Raw genomic sequence first — 21,213 nt, 5'->3', positions numbered from 1 at the left:
TGAGTCCGATCAACATTACAATGGTTTTACATTCGTATTGGTAAATAGTGTATTTTTGATATGTGAAGCCAGTTAACCGCCTTCCTAAGAGGTAGTACCTCCTTTTACTACAAACAACTCTAATCGCTTTAGTTTCTTTGTTCCCTGTAACGTACTAGCGGATTACTTCAACCCCTATGGGTTTTATACTTACACCATTATAAAAAATTAAAACTATCTTGTGCGGCTTCAGTTTTAGATGATTAAAATACGCATCATATGTGCTCTTACTAATGCATGACACAGCTGAACCCGTGTCTACTTCCATTTGTATAGTACAACCATCAATGGATATGGGCAAACTCACCGCCTTATAATTATTTAAAACATAACTGGTGAAGGTTCTCTTCTACATCCGACTGCTCTTCGGCATTTTCCCGTTGATTGGCTTGGCCGTGGTGTATTCCTGTGCGACCCTGAGATCTTGCCACCGCTGGTATTACACTTGCTCGAGTCTTCGATGCTGCGACAAATCGGCACATTCGCCGTAAGTGACCAACAATTCCGCATCTTCCGCATACGAAGTCGCGGTACCTACAGTCTACATTACCATGATCTATAGAACCGCATCGGCCACAACCTGTGCTGCGGACTCTGTGCCCTGTCCGCGATCCGCTATTTCCGTGAACAAAGACCGCCACGAGCCTTCTTTGCACGCTCATGCGACGCGAGTAAGTGCACTTTTCCTCTGCAGTCGTCGGTGATTCCGTCACTTCCGCACTCAGAACCATCACAGCCGCCGCATCTCTCTCCGCCGCTTCTAATGAGCTCGCCAACATCACAGCTTCCGGAAAAGACAGAATACCGTTTTCGGCAAATAGACGCTGCCGAATCACCTCGCTTTTAATCCCACAGACAAATTGATCTCTTAAATTTCGTTCAAATTTGCTCGAAATTCACAATAACGTGACATTTTTTAATTCCGCCACGTAAACGGCAACAGTTTCTTGGCTTTCTTTGTCTCCTCTGCCTAAATTTATAGCGCTCCGCTAGAGGCGATGGTGTGGTTGCAGATGATTCCGCATCTGCTCCACCACTTTTCGTACTCGGATTCTGAGGGTTTTTCGGACTGGATAAATTGACTAATAGTTCATAGGCCTCTTCGCCCATTACAGCAATTAAAGTTGGTAACCTCATGTCTTCTTTCACATTATTTACTTTGAAATACATTTCCAGTCGGTCTATATATGTTGACCACGTACCATTTTGTACGTCGAATTTTGATACCTTTCCAATCGACATTTTAACACGCTATACCCTTCCTCCGAGATAACTTACATACAATATGTTCTCAATTTTCCTCGTCGCCACTGTAGAATTCCAGAAACATGGAAATAATATTCTGAGTTTGTACTTCGGAATCCATTTATTTACAAACTGACATTTCTTTGAAACAAAACATTATATTAAGAAAAACGTACCAGCCAGTACACTACAAATTGTATGATTAAACTCACCAATATTTTGTCTCTACCACTCAGTTTTTAAAGACAAGGACAACAAAATAAAAACCAGATTAATAAAAATTAAGCGTGTGAATCATATGAAATTCTTGATGAAACGATGCGTGCGACGTCGGTGGGCTGCGCGTCAAACTTTGTCGTGTCAGATTACAGTTTTTGTCCCGTCGCGTATCAGTGGCTGTGTGCAGTGCGGTCGGCGCAAGCGCACCCGACCTGTCACATTACGCTATTGTTGGGTTTGTTAATTCATTGTTGGCAGTGATTATACTTCCCAGGTGTTCGCAGTCTCAAACACTGATGAGTTTGCAATGACCAGACGTGACGTGACCAGACCAGCGTGTAGCATCTTTATTACAGATAAAAGATAGACTATGAGGCAGTACCGATAGTCGAGTCATGGATATCGAATCCATGACTCGACGGTCTACAACCGACATACCATTAAATCTAGGAGGTGTAACGCAATTATTATGCGATTGGTCTTAACCACGAATGCACACCCATACACGTGGGGACATTTGCTACGGCCCTAGGCACACAGTCCAGTGTATATACCTCATGGTTGTAACTACACAATAAACATAAAAGCCTATAAGGACTTACGAACATGTCCTGGTCTTCTCCCCTCCGCCCTAAGAGAGTCCCTTTTCCTTCCCCCACAGTTTCCTTCCCCAGATATGCCCGACTTTCTTCCAGGCCCCTGCATTCGCTAGACCGGCGAATTCTTATAAGCCAATCGCAGTTTTCTCCCAGTGTTGATTGCGGGGTCCCGTACACAAAAACACCTAAGTGAACAAAATAAGGACGTGATACATTTTACTGCCATAATTTAAAAGCGCACGTCCACAGTGGGGCACAGTGGCGTGACGTGAGTTTGGACAAGTGTAACTTGATGCTAATCTATGATGCTCGGGCCACCGGGGAAGCTGTGAGCAATATGGAATTCTTCATTGCTTTTGACGCCTCTGTTTAGGAGACTCACCGTCTCTTTGGTCAGTGGTAGCTTACTTATGTGAAAATATTTGTCAATATTTATTTATTATTGATTAGAGGTAAGTTTTTGTGTTATGTGAAATCTATATGTTGCATGTCTGACTGTTTCTATTGAAAAGTAAAAAATATGTATGATTTTTAGACGTTAAATAAAACACATGTGAATGTACTATTTTTACGATAAAACGTAGTCAATAAATATTTTGCTACAACGAAGCACTCAGGTTTGTTTGGTACAGTTCTAAAACTTGCTAGCTCGATACTTGGTAGGGCTTTGCTCTGGAGACCATAGGTTTTGCAGGAAACTCTTCTTTTCTTATATACAGATACTACTTTCCGTCTAGGGACGGATATAGTTCGCCAGACGCTCGGGCCAAAATGTCTCCATCATCTTTTTTTAGTTGCAATAATGTTGATTTTACTACCTTATATCTTTCCTGGAAATTCTCCGGAAAATCTCTGGATATTGTTGAAAACCGCAAGAAAATTTTCGGCGACTAAATCCATATTCGATGCAAGTCCCTATTACTTGGGTTGTTCATAAACATTTTCTAGGCTCGATTGGTGGGTACGATATCTATGATTTGAGTATTCACACATAATCGAACTAAAAATAATAAGAAATTTAGACATCTCTAGTAACAACTTATAAGTTGTGAGTGACGAAAAAAAACCACGACGCTCTTACGTATTTTAATTTTTCTGAACATTTTAATTTACCTCTCAACTAGTCTTCATGCTATATTCGTCACGATGCTATCAGAACACCCTCTTTAACTAAATGATGACGATTATATATAATGAGCTAAATAACTTACTTGCAACTCATCCGCGCTTCGGATGCAGATCTGCAGGATCTAGTTCTTCATTTTTTTTCACACTGCGGTGGAAAGTAATGGTCATTAATAACAGACTAGTTGTGACACGCAGTTTTGCTTCCAGTTTTTGAGCATAAATTAATATTTGAATATATCGCTTGTCTTTTTACCATAATTGTAAAGATATAACGATTTGTATTAATAAATGAATAAATGCAATAATATTTCAGTGTTGTTTCTCCCGCAGGGCGCAGGCAGGCCCGCGGGCGGTCCTGCGCGGCTTGTTGAAATTAATTAGGCACCTAATAGTGCAATACGCGACAGAGCTTATTCATTGAGGCTGAGACCTCTTGAGGGATGTGAAAGTATAAATAGGGGCAGTCAGTTTAAAACTAATTTTTATGTGTAAATATAAAAAAAATGCAGCTCTTATATAAGTATAGCCTTATCAAAAAGATATTACCTAACCATGTTTATAAGGTAGTACTTTATAGAATTACTCACACATCCTTACGTACAGAAATAGACAAAGCGATATCTACTCAAAAATAGTAGGTAATTTAGTCGAGCCACTAAAAACTCACTTTCCCTATCATTATATCAATATTCTAAGGTATTGTGTGTGTACACGCGCCGCATTTTTTGTGTCACGTCGCGTCACGGCACTCGGTCACGTTTCGACACCCCATATATCAGCCACGGAAGTTGTGAAGTGGCTTTTTGTTCTTACTTGGATATTAAAATGCCCTGAGTTTACTAAAAATTATGTATACCTTTCTTCCCTCTCTTTCTTGTTACAGAATGTCGTGTACCTAAAAAATAGTCAGTATCCATGTTATATGCTGCTTGTTTAATATTTGAACAATCATATTATTATTGAGATTATTATTAAATGAGTTTCCAATATATCGTAAAGATTATATTATTGTGAAATGAGGTAATATTGTAGTGTGGCGGAAAACTTATTAAGTAAATAAAACATTAAGATAGATCTCTATTATGTGAGTTAAGGTGGGTACCAGGGTTTTACCATATGCCGCAAGTCGAGCTGTTGTGTCCAATTTCAACAACCCTGTACAATAGGGCATAGCAGGAGCATATACTGATGACTCGTGCGCAGTGTATTACGCAGTATTTCAAAAGTTCTGCACAGTATTGCTACTGTGTATGTTTTTACATGCGATCGTGCTCGTCTCAACATTTGGTTGCATAAAAATACTTTAAACAAACGCTTCATCATACGGCGTTGTAGTTAACACAATATGTATGCGAGAGCACGCGCGGCGGCATTTCACAGTCGTATAAAGGGAATTACACGCCGTTAGCGCTATCAAAGGTTATTGTATAATGATTTTTATCTGATTTTATGAATTGTGTACGATATTGTGATTCATATATTTATTTTATTACAAATAAGTTTTTAGATTTCAATAACCATTAAAAATATTTTACCCACGCTCACGCTTTTATAACCGAGAGGGTAAGCAGTGGTACAACTAGGACACTCACTTTACACCATGTGTATTTTCCTTGATATAATGGAGCTTATCAAACAAACATTTCAACGTATATAAAAGGTTCGAAATAACCGAGCTTTAGTAAACAATTTAGACATGCATATTCTACATTACATAAACGGCTGGATATAAAGTTATTACGCGAGAATCGAACCTAGTCACTGACCGCTAATCCCGAGCATTGTTCGCGAAGCCCCACAACCGTTGCGGTGACTGAACGATCTTGTGGTCACCACTTTTTGTTACCATGCAGCATTACCGTTTTTGTGGCACATTTATGGCTTTACTTTAGTATTTTGAGGTGTTCCTGTGATTTTTTTATCAGTACAGGATTTTGACGATAACGGATTTGACGGACTTTTTTATTATATCATGATTGGTAGTAAAAACTAAACTAAAACGATTCTGTAATATGTGTTAGGTCAACCCTACTGTAGAGTATGGCATTAATTGCCAAAAAAACTGTTGGTAATTACAATATACATAAAAATACAATATTAACATAATGTATTATACTATACTTATTACTTCCAAAAAGTGGTATAAAATAGTTTAAAACCATGTCTCTCTATATTTAATACTTGGAAACTCTACATAAACACAATCAGAAAGTCTAATATTAAATGTACAGGATAAAATGTATACATACATATACAATGTATGTATATACATTAATATTGTATTCTTTAAAATAAGCCCTATTAGCGAAAATAAATAGGAAAGACTATATATCTGGCGAAACGTGACCTCAGCTGGGCTATATCTGCGTCAATTTGTCGACTCGTAGGTGTCACGAGCCGGGAAACTGAACCTCGTCCCACGTTCTTAATGTGTCAGAAACGTATTAAACTGTCAATTATGCTGATTTTCGTTCAGCTACGTCTGAAGTCTTATAAAATACTGTTTGTTTATTTTACGTATAATTTAACAGTAGTAATGAGATTTTTGAAAATATTTTAAGAAAAATATTTGTACAAAGAACAAAGCCAGGTTACAACACTAGTTTACGAAATATCAAATCAACTTTTTTCATTGTAAGTTGTAACACATCAAAAGGCTTTCGTTGTCCGTACATTTATCATATTTTATGTTTCAGGTGATAACGGGACATTCTCCAAGAACGAGCGAGACGGCATATGCGTTCGGAAAGCTGCGCGCGCGCACTTCTCCGGTGGCGCCGCCGCGCGTCAGTTCCCGGCAAATATTTTGACGTAGCGGACGTGTTTTTAGTGTGTTTTTGAAATTTTATATTCGAAACATAAAGTGGATTTAGTGTTTGTGATGTGTAGTGTTTAGTGTTGGGTGACTGATGGGTGTTGGTGGGTTTGGTGAGGTGTGTGATGCGCATGCGCAGTTCAAACATTGTTGATTGCATTGTATGTGTCGAGGTGATTGTGTTTGGTATTGTACGCGACTGGATATGTTGTACTGAACAACTCAGAATTGTAAGTCGCCTTTTTATTTTCTTTCACGTTAATTTTATTAGAAATGCGTTGGTTGATGAGCGATTTTTCTATTTTAAGCCGTAAAGTACCTATATCTTTTGGCTAATTTCTCAAAATGACTAAATATAAGGAAATCTTTTTTATAGTATTTATTTAGTATAGATATGTTTTCCTCTTGTTGAAACAGTAAATTATATTACACAGCACAAAAATACTTAACTATGTATAATCCTGTAAAATATTACGCAAATTCTGGATAACAAATGCAAATGTTTCAGATAATATTGCTACATAACAGTTATATAAGTCTAAGTAATTCGTAAACGTCAGATTCAGAATATCGTAATTATCATGTTTAATGTCTTGTTTACTTTACTTTTGTAAGATGTAAAAAGGCATAACGTTACTATAATGAAATTTTGAAAACATTATATTATGTACCAAATAATCCCAAATCGATTCTATTAATAATTATTGTATCATTTGTACAGGTACTAAGTCCCTTAACACATCCAAAGCCTACATAAAAACTTAAAGAAACAAACAATAGAGACAAAAAATGATTTTACAATATGATGAGGCCATCGTAATAGCAACCTTGCGTTACTCGGTGCGGTTAGCCAACTTTCATACAGCCTCTGATGACCGGTAGCGCATATTACACGTTCGTAAGAGCCTGTTGTCACGCTTCAGAGTAATAGAGGGCTTTATACTGCGTCACACTTTTTAGTGGTACTTTGCAATGGCGATGGGGTCATATAACACGAACCTTGTCGGCTTCCCTTTCGTAATTCTTAAAAGCTATTTATTAATACGATTCGCAGACTACGACTACGACTACGACTACGACTACTTATTTTGCATATAAGTATGTATGTATTGTATTGGGTTACCTTGCGGAAATCTCCACTCTTCGCTACTGGTCCTTTGATGAAACAAGTTCAATTATGTACAGTGTTAAATATGTCAAATGAAAGACGTTGCATCCCTGCTTGGTTGCTAGGAACGTAGTCTGATCTTGAAACAAGCCAAAAAAATCGTGTACGTTTTTGGTCGTGTTAGCCCAAACCCTGTGGTCTTATACCAAATATCTTTTGACTTCACACCAATGAAACCGCGAGATTAGCGCATTAACTAATAAGAGATGCTGTGTTAGCTTAAATAAAAAATATTTTAAGATTATTTTAAAAATATTTTTAAGTCCGAAATGAATGACGCAATTCCCATACAAACATTTAATTTCCAGATAGGAAATTAAATATCTATGTTAAAAAATGAACCGAAATTTATCGAATCATTCCGCCAGGTCATTAATCATCGATACAGATCGTTAATGACAATGCGTCGTTAACAGAGCCTACATACGTACCGTAGCTTTGTAACTGCGCAAGCCGAGATCTTATCGGTACAAAAGACATCAACGCAATCGCTGTGTTTTGCATAATTTCGTTTTGATTTTATCACATTCGTGTTTGCGAAACGAGTTGTTTTAATTAGTAAGGATTTTATGTCTGTATTCACTTTATAAGCACTTATAAATACAATCTTAATGGTAGTTCCATGCTATTAAAAATATCTAAAGTAAGAATATTCCGTTTTGTTCTAGGTGTTTATTTTGTCAGTTTTTCTGTGGAGTTTTGAACTATTGCTGTAATATCCAATCTTATAGCAATATAGCTATTTAACCTTTCAGGTGAATAACTTCATCATGTTACCTTATGTATACGTAACATCACGCATTTATCCCTGAAGGGGTAATATCCACATATGTATAAGATAATTTAGTATGGAAATCTTATTCCTATAAATGGTAAACGTTATAATTGAGTATGGAATATTTATTATCAAATAAACTTGCAAAAGTTGCAGCAATTTCGACTTGTTTCACAAGTATATTAAGCAACACAATTCGCAAATGCAATAAACTCTCATATTTATAACTCAGCGGCGATAGCCTAGTTGGGTGTGGAACGGACTGCCGAGACGAACGTCCGTAGGTTCAAAACCTATGGACATATAACTCTGACTTCTCTAAAATTATATCTGTGAATTCTTTGTGAATTGTTGCTTGCTTTAACAGTGAATGAAAACATATACTTCTCGTTTCTTTCTGGTTTCTTGTTGTAGTTTTCATTAGGTCCTGAATATTCCATAGGTTAACAGACATTATTTCAAGACAAATTAAATATATCTTTCAAATCTGCAGGCTAAGAATATTCTTAAATATAATAATCCTCACCACCATATATTGACAGTTCTTAAACAACTCTATAGTTTAATCTTGATTTACCTCGACAGTCATGGTTTTGCGTGACATAAATTCTCAGAAATGGCGCTTTCGTAGGCGTCGCAATGATTTTATATTCCATTGTTCCAAGAGTTGTGTAAGTTATTGTATGTGGGTTAACGGATTTGATGCGCAACAGGGCGCTACACGTTTGGCAACATTGTATACCGAAGTAGACACAAAGCTACCTATTTCTAAGATTAATATAACGTATGGTAGACAAGGACTGATTTTAATTTGACAGACATTCGTCTCCTTGATTTCAAGCAACAATAAAATAAATTAACAAAAAATAAACCACCTTCAACATTATACACTGGATATCAATTTTGGAGTCGGTGACTAATAAAAATTGCTAGTTAAGCTACATAAATACATAGATGTATATTCGTTCGAATAAAAAAAGAATTTTCCTGTGTTTTGAGGTAACAAACATTAAAAATCACGCCGAATTGATAACCTCCTCCTTTTTTTGAAGTCGGTTAATTGATTCCCATTTGCTGATAAAAAATCACCTGTTACAATAGAGTCAAAGTTGTTACATTTACAGTCTCTGTACAAGAAAATAATCTGTATGACTTAAATTGCAACTATAACAATTTTGCAGTAAATATCTGTCGGTTCGTGCGCGGCGGTCGTGACTCGGTGCGATGTCCGTCGTTAACATTTCCAAAATTTGCATATGTTTCACATGTTCATTTTTAGCGTTCGTACTGAGAAATGGGAGGTTATGGACCATCTGTCTTTCCGCTTCTTACTTACTATTTCAGGTCCTCTTAAAATAGTTAAACTTAAACGAAAAGAATTCTGGTTTTATAACTGAATATTTTTGAGTGGTAACAAAAAAAAAACCATAGTTTTTCGAAAAGAACTCGATTATTCGCGCATACTTATGTAATTTGATATTTACCTTTTCCACCAGATTTAAGAAGGGAGTTACTGATTTCTTTAATATTTCTATTTAGCATTTAGCGGAACATGTTTAGAAAAATAATAAAATATCAATTTGTGTACCCTGTCAAACGCTTTAATGTATAAAATAGCCAAATTTAAAGCGAATACCACCAATGGTAGAAGGGCACGAAGGAGCCCCAGCGAATGATGCGCGCCGTGGGCCACCAAGGGAGCGTGGTGATGTCCGTCACCCACGGGTTGGGGATCTCTCGAGGAATCTCCTCCCTGCCGTAAAGCGTCACTTCCAATATCGCTTTGAAAGAGAACAGGAACCGGAACTCGATAAATGCAGCGCTCTTGAAGTACATGAAGCACTCAATCCTGGAAATAATTAACTATTTTATCTAGTACCTTCTTTTATACAGAAAGCCTTGCCGCCATGACCAATAGTGTCATGTTAGATAATATTTGCTCTACTTCAAGTTAAAATCTTGTACTTTGGATATCTAGAACATAACCTACCAATAGACATCATGTCTTTATATAATATATGTCTATTGACTCTACCAAGCTCGCTAGAAACTGTAGAGCTAACATTTTAAATGTGGTAATCGACTGATGACTTTAAAATTGTTAGGGTATTTATATCCGCCCGGATATCGACAACCGTATACATGGTGTAAATTCGCCATTGTGGACCTCGTGAGTGTGGCGCGTTCCGGAATCAGCCTGTGTATAGCCCACTCAAACGACCCGGCATAATTTTGTCGACTAGCGAGGAATCATCTCTCATCAGTTGACTCTCTTATCTGGACTTTAATCCATTTACTCCTCAAGTGCACTAGAATCACGTTGCCCACATAAAAAAAGAGAATTATAAAACTGACTTTTTGTAACCATCTCCGCGATGCAGAGGCTCGTTGACTCCATGAGCGAGCCCTGTCAAGTCTCTGTGGCAATAGTGCTCCACCCACATCGCAGCGTTGGTCCTCGAGCTTGTCTCCATGTTCACTATCAAGCACGTAAACTGCCCAATTTGGTTTATCACCAACTGGAATAACACCGTCCTGAATTCAGATGGTAGTTCTATTGAACTGATTATTGTTTTGTTGTATTGATTCTGCTTTAATTATTAAAACATTGGCGTCACACTACTTACGAAAAAAAATCCCTGCGCGAAGTTCTTGTTCAGCACAATCTCGGTATTATCTTTGTAGATAACGTCACCACGGTCGTGTTTATCACATTGGCCCGTCTCCTTGCTCCTAATCTTGGATGCTGTATAACAATATTTAAAATTAACGCTACTTTTGACGCACCACCTACGCTGACCATAATCTGAACTGGCTGAGTCTGTTGAACACAAACTTCTTAATCCACTAGAGTCAAAATTATAGATAGCAACATACCTTTTTTTTTTGGTTTCGCGGAGAAAGTACGTTATTACTACCGCCCAGCCTTCGCGGGGGGCGACTGAGCGGTTATGCTGGGGTAACCGTGCCTTACGGCCCGACGTTGAGCCGCCCGGATTTGATGGTGACCTTCGAGCGACCGCCGGGCCGAGTCCCTAACCATATGTACAACTTAACCTACGCACGGCCTACCAGCTAAAACTCCGCGGTGGCCCTCTTCGGCGCATGTGGGACGGCTGCGGGCTTCCTCTGACGTTGTAGTGTCTAAGTCTACGACCGCAGCCGTCCCTGCGCGGTACCGCCTTGCGGCCCGTCTCCTATGGGGGGGGCTCAGAAGCCCCCGCGCACCAAAGGACGCCCTCGGCGTCTACGGCAGTATGAGGCCAACAACACACTGCCGTCCATCCCGGGGGAGATAGCAACATACCTACCGTGGAATTTTATACGTACATTTGTTTTCCGCTTATTATTCTTATTTCATTTATCATAATATATTAAATTATACTGATGATTTTTTTAAGACCGATAGTCCATCCATGATTCATTTATGGTGCGTGTTTTGGAAATATTTAGGGGAGGCCTAATTTCATCGTGGACTTCATATGATAATGATGTGATTATCAACGATGGAGGCAACTTATCACTTTCACTATAAAAATAGGATGATTAACTCACTCTCCACCATGACCAGTTTGACGGGGGATAGTTGACGTAGAAGCCACTTGGAGGTGCCGTCCTCGAGCTCGTCCTCTGAAGGCCTCCGGGAGACGATCTCGTCAATCCAGGGGATATAGTCATGCATGTTCACAAAGCGAGCTGGTGCGCCACAGCCTGGTCCTCGTACTCCGAAACCTAGCTACAATCATATAAGAAAATAATAGGCTAAATTCATCTAAAGTATCAAGAAGGTATCTGCGCAAAAACAAATAAATCATTAACTTCTAAAATCTGACGGGAGGTGCAAATGTAAGGTCAATATCCGACCTGTGACGTCACTAGCGCTACATACCGGGGATAAGAAGTAATTACGAAATAGCAAAATAACAGCACGACACTAATTAAATTTACACATAATAAACTATTCTACTTCATTGGTATATAATTATAGAGCCCCAGCAACATCAGTTTCTCAAACAAAAGGTACTTCTTCAGGATGTATTCAAGTAAAAATGACATACCAATTTCCAAAAACCCCACGACTGTCTGGTAACTAGCGCTATACCACCGTCCCACACACAAGGGTCCATTACTTGTTCGGAAGTGACGCAGACGGATGACTGAGGCGCCATTTTCTTATAATTTAACTGTAAACATAAACAAGTTGGTATTCCGATCGAGAATAATTATAGACCTTAATTATATAGAGCTTAACTCGAGTCTAGCAGTAGCTAGTTAAAGGCATTATTTACGAATAGGTCATTTTATGCTTTCATCTGTCTGAATATAAACATAAACTAATGCATACTATTAAAGGTACCGCAATGTTTTCAAATTGCTATTTATAATATAACATTGGTAAAGGAATAGGAATTATTATCACAATATCTTTTCCTTTGCCCATTTAGGTCTATGAAAAGAAATATCTATTCAATAGTCGATTCTATAAAAGTAGTTTCTCGTAAATTAGCTTCCAGTCGGACTAAATGACAGTCTTAAGTCAGCAAATCGCGGCATTGTCTACCCGCCAGGAAAATCGTTAACGTACCCTCGGCTGTCGTAAAGCATAAACAATGGATTTTCCATAAACAATGGCTGTACGGTTTATGGGCCTTATTGTTCGCGTGCAATACTCTTATTTGAAATTGTGCAGTGCGTCGTTCACTACATTTATCTACGGTTATATGTGTACACATTATAGATACATTTTAAAAAGTAATTGTGATTTTGTACGAGTTATCAAACGAATTTAGTAAAGAAGTATTCAGTATACACTGTCTTATTATGAATCTTTGTGGATTTATCGTTCGCTTTAACGGTGAAGGAAAACATTGTGAGGAAACCTGCACATCTAAGAAGTCCTCTATAGGAATTTCGAAGGCGTGTGAAGTCTACCAATCCGCACTAAGCTAGTGTGGTGGACCTGTGAACCTAATCCCTCTCAGTAGTACAGGAGACCCGTGCTCAGCAGTGGGCAAGTATATAATACAGGGCTGATATTATACTGTCTTATTAAAATATTAAGTGTTAATTTTTACATACGTAACCGGGTGTGATATTCCTTGCACGGTTATTTTATTTTTTTATTAATTAATGCGTATATAAAATTTACATAAAACAATTAATACCTAAAAGTTATTAGCAGAATTGCTACGCCACGGCGTCGAGTTTAAACATTTTTCAGTTCAAAAACCATCTGTAATAATTTCAGTTTGGATTTTTTTTAAAGTTACATTAAGAGGTAGAAATTTAATATTTTAAATTGAGTTGGGAGTAGAGCCCTTAGTCCCTAGTGAATTTGTTGAAATAAAGTTGTATGCGTTATTTAAATATTTTACTTGATGCTCCAGGTTTGTGGTTAAAATATTACTGTTACTAGTACCATAATCTTCTGGGAAATAACGTAAACTAACAAATCTGAACAATGTAATACTTTGATAAATAAATATTTTAAATTGCGTAGTAAATTGTTACGGTTCGTTAAAACGACTTGTACGTCGCCTCGTAAACTTCATCGCATCTCGCGCGACATGAGTTTCTGTTCACACTCTCGCTGAATTTTTGAACCAGCAACAAACACACTCGACTCCTAAGCAAGGTTTTTCGACTCGTACCCAAAGATTGCCCCGATGTGGTTAGGTGAGAGGGTCGACAGTTATAGTATAAATTATAACATTACGTTAGCTCTGTAGTAGAACTCTTCACAGTCCTTATTGTCGACGAAGCTCATCTTCATGGTTTCCTTTATCAATTCTTGATTCTCTGGGAACAAACAAATGCGAAGATTACTATCTATTTAACCCCTTAACTCTTTAGGGAAACATACTGTATTATACTGATATCACAGTGGACGGAAAGAATAGGAGAAACATAATTAACCTTCTACATACTGAAGTAACATAAATAAATTCCTAACTAATCTGAATGCTAGACAATATACTAATTACTAGATAGGTATTATTAGGAAACTTTAACTTTGAAATAATGGCTGCTAAGGCCAAATGTACTGATAACTAGATAGACATATTTAAAAGGTTTTGAAATAAAAACCAACATACCGTCATTCATTCTAACTGTATATAGATCTGTAAACACTCCGGCACCGCTGATCGGCAAACATATGGGCAACACTGGCGCTGTAACAAATTGCCGGATATTTTACATGTGGTAGTAGAGGTTATCTTCACCGGTGTAGCTACCGAAAATATTCTTAAGAAGTTATTATTGAATTCAAAAATTTACGAACAAATTAAACTTCAGAAAGAATATTGGAAAGCACAAACACTTTGATCCCAATATTCTTTCTCATAAGAATGACTATAGGACCAAGTACGGTTTAAGTATATTTTGCCCCAGAACTCGCTAAAATATGTAATACCATTAAAGACATCATCACGTTAGCACTGGATTCCCCTTACTCACCAGGAGTGTTCGTGAAGCCGTCGTCAGTCATGGTGAAGAGTTGGAGTAGAGCTATCGTGGCGATAGTCACCTTCTCCATGTACTCAGGGTGGAGGATATAGTCCACCACGTCCATGGAGTATTTCCTGTCTTGGCTCTCCCATAAAATGAACTGCGTATTGTTACTGAAAAGTTCACAGGACTTTTGGTTAAATTAAAATTCGTGAAATATGAAATTCGTGATCATATTTGGTACATATTATATGGTTTTCTAATATAGATTTTTTTAATTTTATACGGTTAATTAAGACTAAGTCATGTGACAAAAAAGGTTCGAAAGAATATATTATTACGTTAACTGCTCCGGATGAATTTTGGCTATGTCTTCAGCAGCCGCGATGGCGTACCCCGGGTGGATCAGCACTGCGCCGGTCACTGCGTACCGGGTCTTCTCACCCATATCTACGTAAATCTATGTATCAATACTGGACACTTAAATAAGCAGCAGTAGTGAAGGGTCATAACCCGAGTCCTGCCTTTCCTATTCGTATGTCATGTAAAATTTTCGAATGTTCGGAAAATTTCGGCCTTCGACACTGATAAGCGGTGTATGACATCTTCGGCCAGATGCAACTGGTTTCATGATAATGGAGTGATTCTCGCCAAAAAGTTGATAATCTCTATGCAAGGCCTCAGCGACTTAAATTCACTCTGAACTAATTAGTGGACCTTTCTTTAATACGTTGTTGATCAAAACAACAACAAATATATCATAAAATGCTGGGCGCGGGCCTCCTCTACTACTGAGAGGGATTTGGCCTTAGTAGATAAAGCAAGCAAAGCACAAAAAAAAAGCAGACAAATAAGTACATACATACATATTATGTGACTTTAATTATCATCAGTATATGAACCAGATAATGTGTAGTTGGGTATATTAACTTGAAAACATACAAAAACTGTGCTGCAGTATCCCCATCCAAGGGAACCGTCCGATGTCAGGCACCTTTCCCTCGGGAACTGTTTGGTCTGCGTCGGGCGCGCATCTTATACGGTCCCATACTATGCCACCACTCAGACCTGTTCAGGTAAGCTACGATTAGCCAACGAACGATAGTATTACGAGGATCTGCTTTCGTAAGATTTAAGAAGATTATTAAATCTTTAGTGTGTTTGAAGGTACTGTAGTTTCCTCCTAACACATCATGGGACGGAACATATTTGGCGAAGAGTGTTTTTGCTGTTAAAGGCAGTCGTAAGTCGTGACGTTTTCCACCAGGCGAGCTGCTTGCTCTTATCGAGAATAAACAAATACATTTTACATGGCTAGATTCATTATCAAAGCAAATAAAATTAAAAACTTACCTGCTAAATATAGTAAAGAGAGGCACAGTCTAATAACACTCATGTTCCCTCACACCTGTATTTCCATCACCCCGTCTAGACCTGTACTAACTAATCAATGAACGTCCTGCATAGAACCATGCGGAAACCTACACAAATGTTTAATAACAACTACCTTTCCCACGATAAATACTACGTGCAGACATTATTGACAAAACAGTTTTTGCGGGTCAACGCACTTGACTTTGCTGCAAGATAATATAGCGAAGTCATTATTTCAATTATAGCTCCTAAGAAGTCTAGATCATAATATATTTATGGAGCTAGGAATAAGCAAATAAAAGGCTCAATGTACTTGCAGTTTAATAACAGGTTAGCTAGATATATATAAAAGAAAAGATTGAAGGGAAGCTATATATTGTTTATAATGCATGGCAACATGATTCTATCTCGTCTGATAGTAATTGGAGATGCGTCGGGAGAGTTTTGACTGACGAGAGAAGATTATTATCTTCTCTCGTCAGTCAAAACTCTCCTCTCTAGTATAATTGTTTCGACTGGTGTTATTGCACCAGTCGAAACAATTATACTAGCCTGTTGAATTCAAAATTCCAAAAGAGTATTTGCAAACGATGCATTGTTAGATGCGCTGCCAGTATTGTGAAAAGAAATAAAGAATAGAAAATGGTCCAGATTTATTTGAGATTTCGAGTATCTCACTTATCGAACGAAACGCAGCAGAATATTCGCACGTATTTTTTATTGCATTTTAATAATTACAAGGTAATGTACTCCACTGCGCTTACAAGCCATCACAGTCTTAGCAAAATCAAGCATACAATAGTTTATATAAATATAATATGTTGTTAGGTAACATCCCAAACATCCCACAACAAAAATCTTTTAAAGTCAACATCAAATCCCTAAAACCTGTACGACCGGCGCCAACTATGTAATCATTACTGCTCTCTCCAACGCAAACAGCTACCCTCACTACACGGCACACAATTAACAACCGTTTGTTTACACCATTGAGTTGTATTTCGAACGGCTAGGAATATTTGCTCTGAGTATGAGAGAAATCTATTGTGCGAAAGCCTATTTGTCTGAGGAACACGGGTATTCACTGTTCTGCATTTACATAGTTGGAAAGTCGGTTTGTTCAGAAATAGTCTAAGTCTAGAAATATTGTGAGAATTGTTGTAGATAATAGCTTAAGGAATCTCAAATTTGTCTTAAAAATATAAGAATACTAGCTTTTGCCCGCGGCTCCGCCCGCGTTATTAAAGTTTTTCAGGCTAAAGTTTTCTGTTATAAAAGTAGTACTTTCCCGGGAGCCTATGTTCTTCCCAGGGTCTCAAACTGTCTCCATACCAAATTTCATCTTAATACGTTGGGTAGTTTTTGAGTTTAATACGTTCAGGCAGACAGATGCAGCGGGGGACTTTTGTTTTATAATATATTTTTTAGAACTTTTTAAGTGAAACATTCCCGTCATACATCATTGTTGCATAACTTTAACCGTTTACGCAGCGCAGGCAACGGAAGCTCTCAAAACTCATAATTTTCCCCGTTTTTGCAACATGTTTCATTACTGCTCCGTTCCTATTGGTCATAGCGTGATGATATACAACTTTGAGCACTCCACAAACAAAGGACTATTCAACACAAAAATATTTTTTCAGTTTGAATCGGTAGTTCCTGAGATTAGACATAACTGCTCCGCTCCTATTGAATATAGCGTGATGATATATAGCCTATAGCACTCCACGAACAAAGGGCTATCCAACGTAAAAATAATTTTTCAGTTTGGACCAGTAGTTCCTGAGATTAGCCATTACTGCCCCGCTCCTATTGGGTATAGCGTGATGATATATAGCCTATAGCACTCCACGAACAAAGGGCTATCCAACGTAAAAAGAATTTTTCAGTTTGGACCGGTAGTTCCTGAGATTAGCCATTACTGCCCCGCTCCTATTGGGTATAGCGTGATGATATATAGCCTATAGCACTCCACGAACAAAGGGCTATCCAACGCAAAAAGAATTTTTCAGTTTGGACCGGTAGTTCCTGAGATTAGCCATTACTGCCCCGCTCCTATTGGGTATAGCGTGATGATATATAGCCTATAGCACTCCACGAACAAAGGGCTATCCAACGCAAAAGAATTTTTCAGTTTGGACCGGTAGTTCCTGAGATTAGCTATTACTGCCCCGCTCCTATTGGGTATAGCGTGATGATATATAGCCTATAGCACTCCACGAACAAAGGGCTATCCAACGTAAAAAGAATTTTTCAGTTTGGACCGGTAGTTCCTGAGATTAGCCATTACTGCCCCGCTCCTATTGGGTATAGCGTGATGATATATAGCCTATAGCACTCCACGAACAAAGGGCTATCCAACGCAAAAAGAATTTTTCAGTTTGGACCGGTAGTTCCTGAGATTAGCCATTACTGCCCCGCTCCTATTGGGTATAGCGTGATGATATATAGCCTATAGCACTCCACGAACAAAGGGCTATCCAACGCAAAAATAATTTTTCAGTTTGGACCGGTAGTTCCTGAGATTAGCGCGTTCAAACAAACAAACAAACAAACAAACAAACAAACTCTTCAGCTTTATATAATAGTATAGATTAGGACCTAAACGTGCATTATATCTAGTTTTAGTAGTTGATTGCCGGTGGTGTAGTTGTAATGCGTATGCGGTTCGAATATGACTACCGTACTGAGGCCCCGAGTACGAATCCCGGTCACAAATATAATTGTGACCGGGTTTTTCCATCTTAAAAATTACTCAGTCGCAACTCGGAGTCAGGAACTTTTCCGTGTAATACCTCCTTGCCTCGGAAAGTACGTAAAGCTGTTAGTCCTGTGCTTAATCTCTCCGGTCATATCGGATTGAAGTCTCACCGGACTATAAGAGTGAAGGAACAGGGAGAGCATACCTATATGTGCACTCACTTGTGTGCTATAATACCTCCTGCGTACCTGCCTGATCTCCTTTGATTGGCCGCCGTGCACAAAATTCGGTTTAGAAGGGATTCATATTTAGTATGCGACGGATTGCCTGGTCTCCTTGTGTACGGTAAACTTCATGAGACATATGGCTCAAGATGGCAAAAATAGTGTGCCATGGAATTTTAAGTTATATTATGTTGCATACCGGGTTTGGTTTTTCTATCAAACGACGTTGCACCCTAAAATGTATGATTGATTTAGGGCCTATATTATACAAAACTAACTGATATTTATAAGTTAAAGTGTATATTATAATAATAATATCAGCCCTGTATTATATACTGTCCCACTGTTGGGTACGGGCCTCCTCTACTACTGAGGGGGAATATGCCTTAGTCCACCACGCTGGCCTAGTGCGGGTTGGTAGACTTCACACATCCTCGAAAATTCCTAATAGAGAATTTCTCAGGTATGCAGGTTTCCTCACAATGTTTTTCTTCACCGTTAAAGCAAGCGATAATTCAAAAAGAATACACACATATTTTTTTAGAAAAGTCAGAGGTGTGTGCCGTTGGGATTTGAACCTGCGGACATTCGTCTCGGCAGTCCATTCCACAACCAACTAGGCTATCGCCGCTATATTACGTTTGATAATTGTATCGCACTTTGTTGGTAGCAACGCTTGGTGCAACAAAGGGCAGTACAGTTTCCACAATATAACGTAAACTGCATCACCACAAGCCTGCGGCGTGGGAGCTCGGTGTGACCGCCCGCAGCGATGCATTGTTAGATTAATTAATGCAACGCACTCCTCGCCCTCTGGGCTCTGCCTCCCGACACGTCGGGTTTTAATTGGATTGAGTGTTAGAACTAGTCTATAACAATCAAATATTTATGTTGCAAAGGATTATTCTCATCGACTACATACAGTATATAAAGAAGATTAATAATGGAATTTAAAAGGTAAAATAGCGTCAGTCCCTTGGTCAGAGGAATAAGTTAAATATGTAATGCACTGTAACTTGAGAGAATAAAAAACAAAAATCACACATCATACTTTTATCTCTGATGGGATAGGCAGAGTTGCAACCAGCGCACTTTTCGCCATGTGTTCAAATTTTCATCCCATAACGTGATAGGGTGCAAGCCTATCGCGATAACGGGCACAAATTCTAGACTCCGGGCTAGTACTGAACAGAAAAATCATTATCACTTTGGCTCGACCCAAGATTTGAACCCAAGACCTTAGGCAGTGTTGGACCACACAGTACATACAATTATACAACCGAGGCAATCAATTTGAGAGAATATTTGAATAAAAACATCTTGATCGTCAGCCGCACATAAGCCACTAAAGACGGGAGCGTTATACAAACTACAAAAAAAATAACATTATGTAGAGATATTTGTAAATTTGTTTTAAGGATAATCTTTAAATTTATAAAAAAACGTCATTTACTAATAAGCTACACTGATTTAAGATCATGACGATGTAACTATTAAAAATGTTGTCAAATCCCTTCAAACCTTATAAAAATAAAATTATGAATCGCTATTACGATGAGTAACACATATATAAGTTATATGTTACGCGTGCTATGTTAAATAAAATAGTTTGCCGCAATAAAATACAAGATATATGCGTTTACAATCCCTAAGGCCGAGATCTGTTCACATTAATGGCGTTGGGATACAAAACGTTTATGCGTGAGTGAGTAATTCAGGTTTCATGCATTTATTATTGAGCACCAGTTTTTAAATAGTAAGCTTATTAGACCTTACTTAATTTAGTTCTGAGGTAGTGCTTATTAAACTTATATTGAAGGGTGGATAAGTTGAATGGGCAGTATTTACATTTTCCAATTAATGAAGCCGAATAGACAGGTTATACTACAATATTGTACGTCATAAGTCATAAGCAATCAGTGATCTAGTGACTGCGCGATAGAGTTGTGAAAACAGTGCTCGAGGTTCGATTCTCAAGATGGCAAAATAATTTTTCGATTGGAAAAATCAGTCCCTTGATACCCGGTATTTGAACTTATTATCGATATTGCCAGGCTCGGCCCTTATCACACCATAGGACGTATATAAACGCTAAGTAAATATGAGTGCACTATTTTTATCTGCTTACACCTTGAGGATTTACGTGGCTTAATATTTCTTTACCAAGAGTGAAATCAACTTTCCGAAAGTACTATGTTTACATTTAACCCGACACTTTAATGATCTTATCACTGTCACAGTTAATTAAAAACTCAGCATTATTTGATATTACGAGCCATAACCGAGAATTTACTTCACAATGATCCTGAGGGAGATAGTGCGCGCAATTAACCTCGGACCCTTTTGAACTGGCCCCTAGAGAACGGAGTGGGAATGGTGCATAATTGGATTTGGATATAGTCTGCCTAGGTTACAGTTCAGATGGTTTTAGAAATTGCGCAACTTACGCTGTTATCACCGAATGACAGAGACGTAT

General features: G+C 38.2%; 2 protein-coding genes across 3 annotated transcripts in view; one reads left to right on the top strand and one right to left on the bottom strand.

Moving 5' to 3' along the window:
• The window catches only part of LOC115444191 (protein phosphatase 1 regulatory subunit 12B), an 86,893-nt gene that overhangs the window by 26,729 nt on the left and 38,951 nt on the right, over positions 1-21,213 (top strand). The window contains 1 exon segment of the mRNA XM_030169866.2: positions 5,927-6,275. The gene's annotated coding sequence lies outside the window, so the exon portion shown is untranslated.
• Positions 8,481-21,213, bottom strand: part of LOC115454730 (phenoloxidase-activating factor 3) — a 34,186-nt gene continuing 21,453 nt past the window's right edge. The window contains exons 1-11 of one of the 2 annotated variants that reach the window (XM_037437149.1): positions 15,792-16,224; positions 15,381-15,506; positions 14,780-14,888; positions 14,448-14,611; positions 14,084-14,161; positions 13,705-13,787; positions 12,047-12,172; positions 11,544-11,724; positions 10,616-10,734; positions 10,344-10,507; positions 8,481-9,837 (exon numbers count right to left, since the gene is read on the bottom strand). In XM_037437149.1, coding sequence (XP_037293046.1) covers positions 9,612-9,837; positions 10,344-10,507; positions 10,616-10,734; positions 11,544-11,724; positions 12,047-12,172; positions 13,705-13,787; positions 14,084-14,161; positions 14,448-14,611; positions 14,780-14,888; positions 15,381-15,506; positions 15,792-15,834 — 1,419 coding nt within the window. In that variant the 5' untranslated portion in view covers positions 15,835-16,224 and the 3' untranslated portion in view covers positions 8,481-9,611. Of the gene's footprint in view, positions 9,838-10,343; positions 10,508-10,615; positions 10,735-11,543; positions 11,725-12,046; positions 12,173-13,704; positions 13,788-14,083; positions 14,162-14,447; positions 14,612-14,779; positions 14,889-15,380; positions 15,507-15,791; positions 16,225-21,213 lie in introns of those variants that run through there. The other variant, XM_037437150.1, reaches the window with a different exon arrangement.

The sequence above is a fragment of the Manduca sexta genome, chromosome 10, assembly GCF_014839805.1.
Source record: "Manduca sexta isolate Smith_Timp_Sample1 chromosome 10, JHU_Msex_v1.0, whole genome shotgun sequence".
NCBI classification, from domain to species: Eukaryota; Metazoa; Arthropoda; class Insecta; order Lepidoptera; family Sphingidae; genus Manduca; species Manduca sexta.
This window is presented reverse-complemented; position numbering and strand designations above follow the sequence as displayed.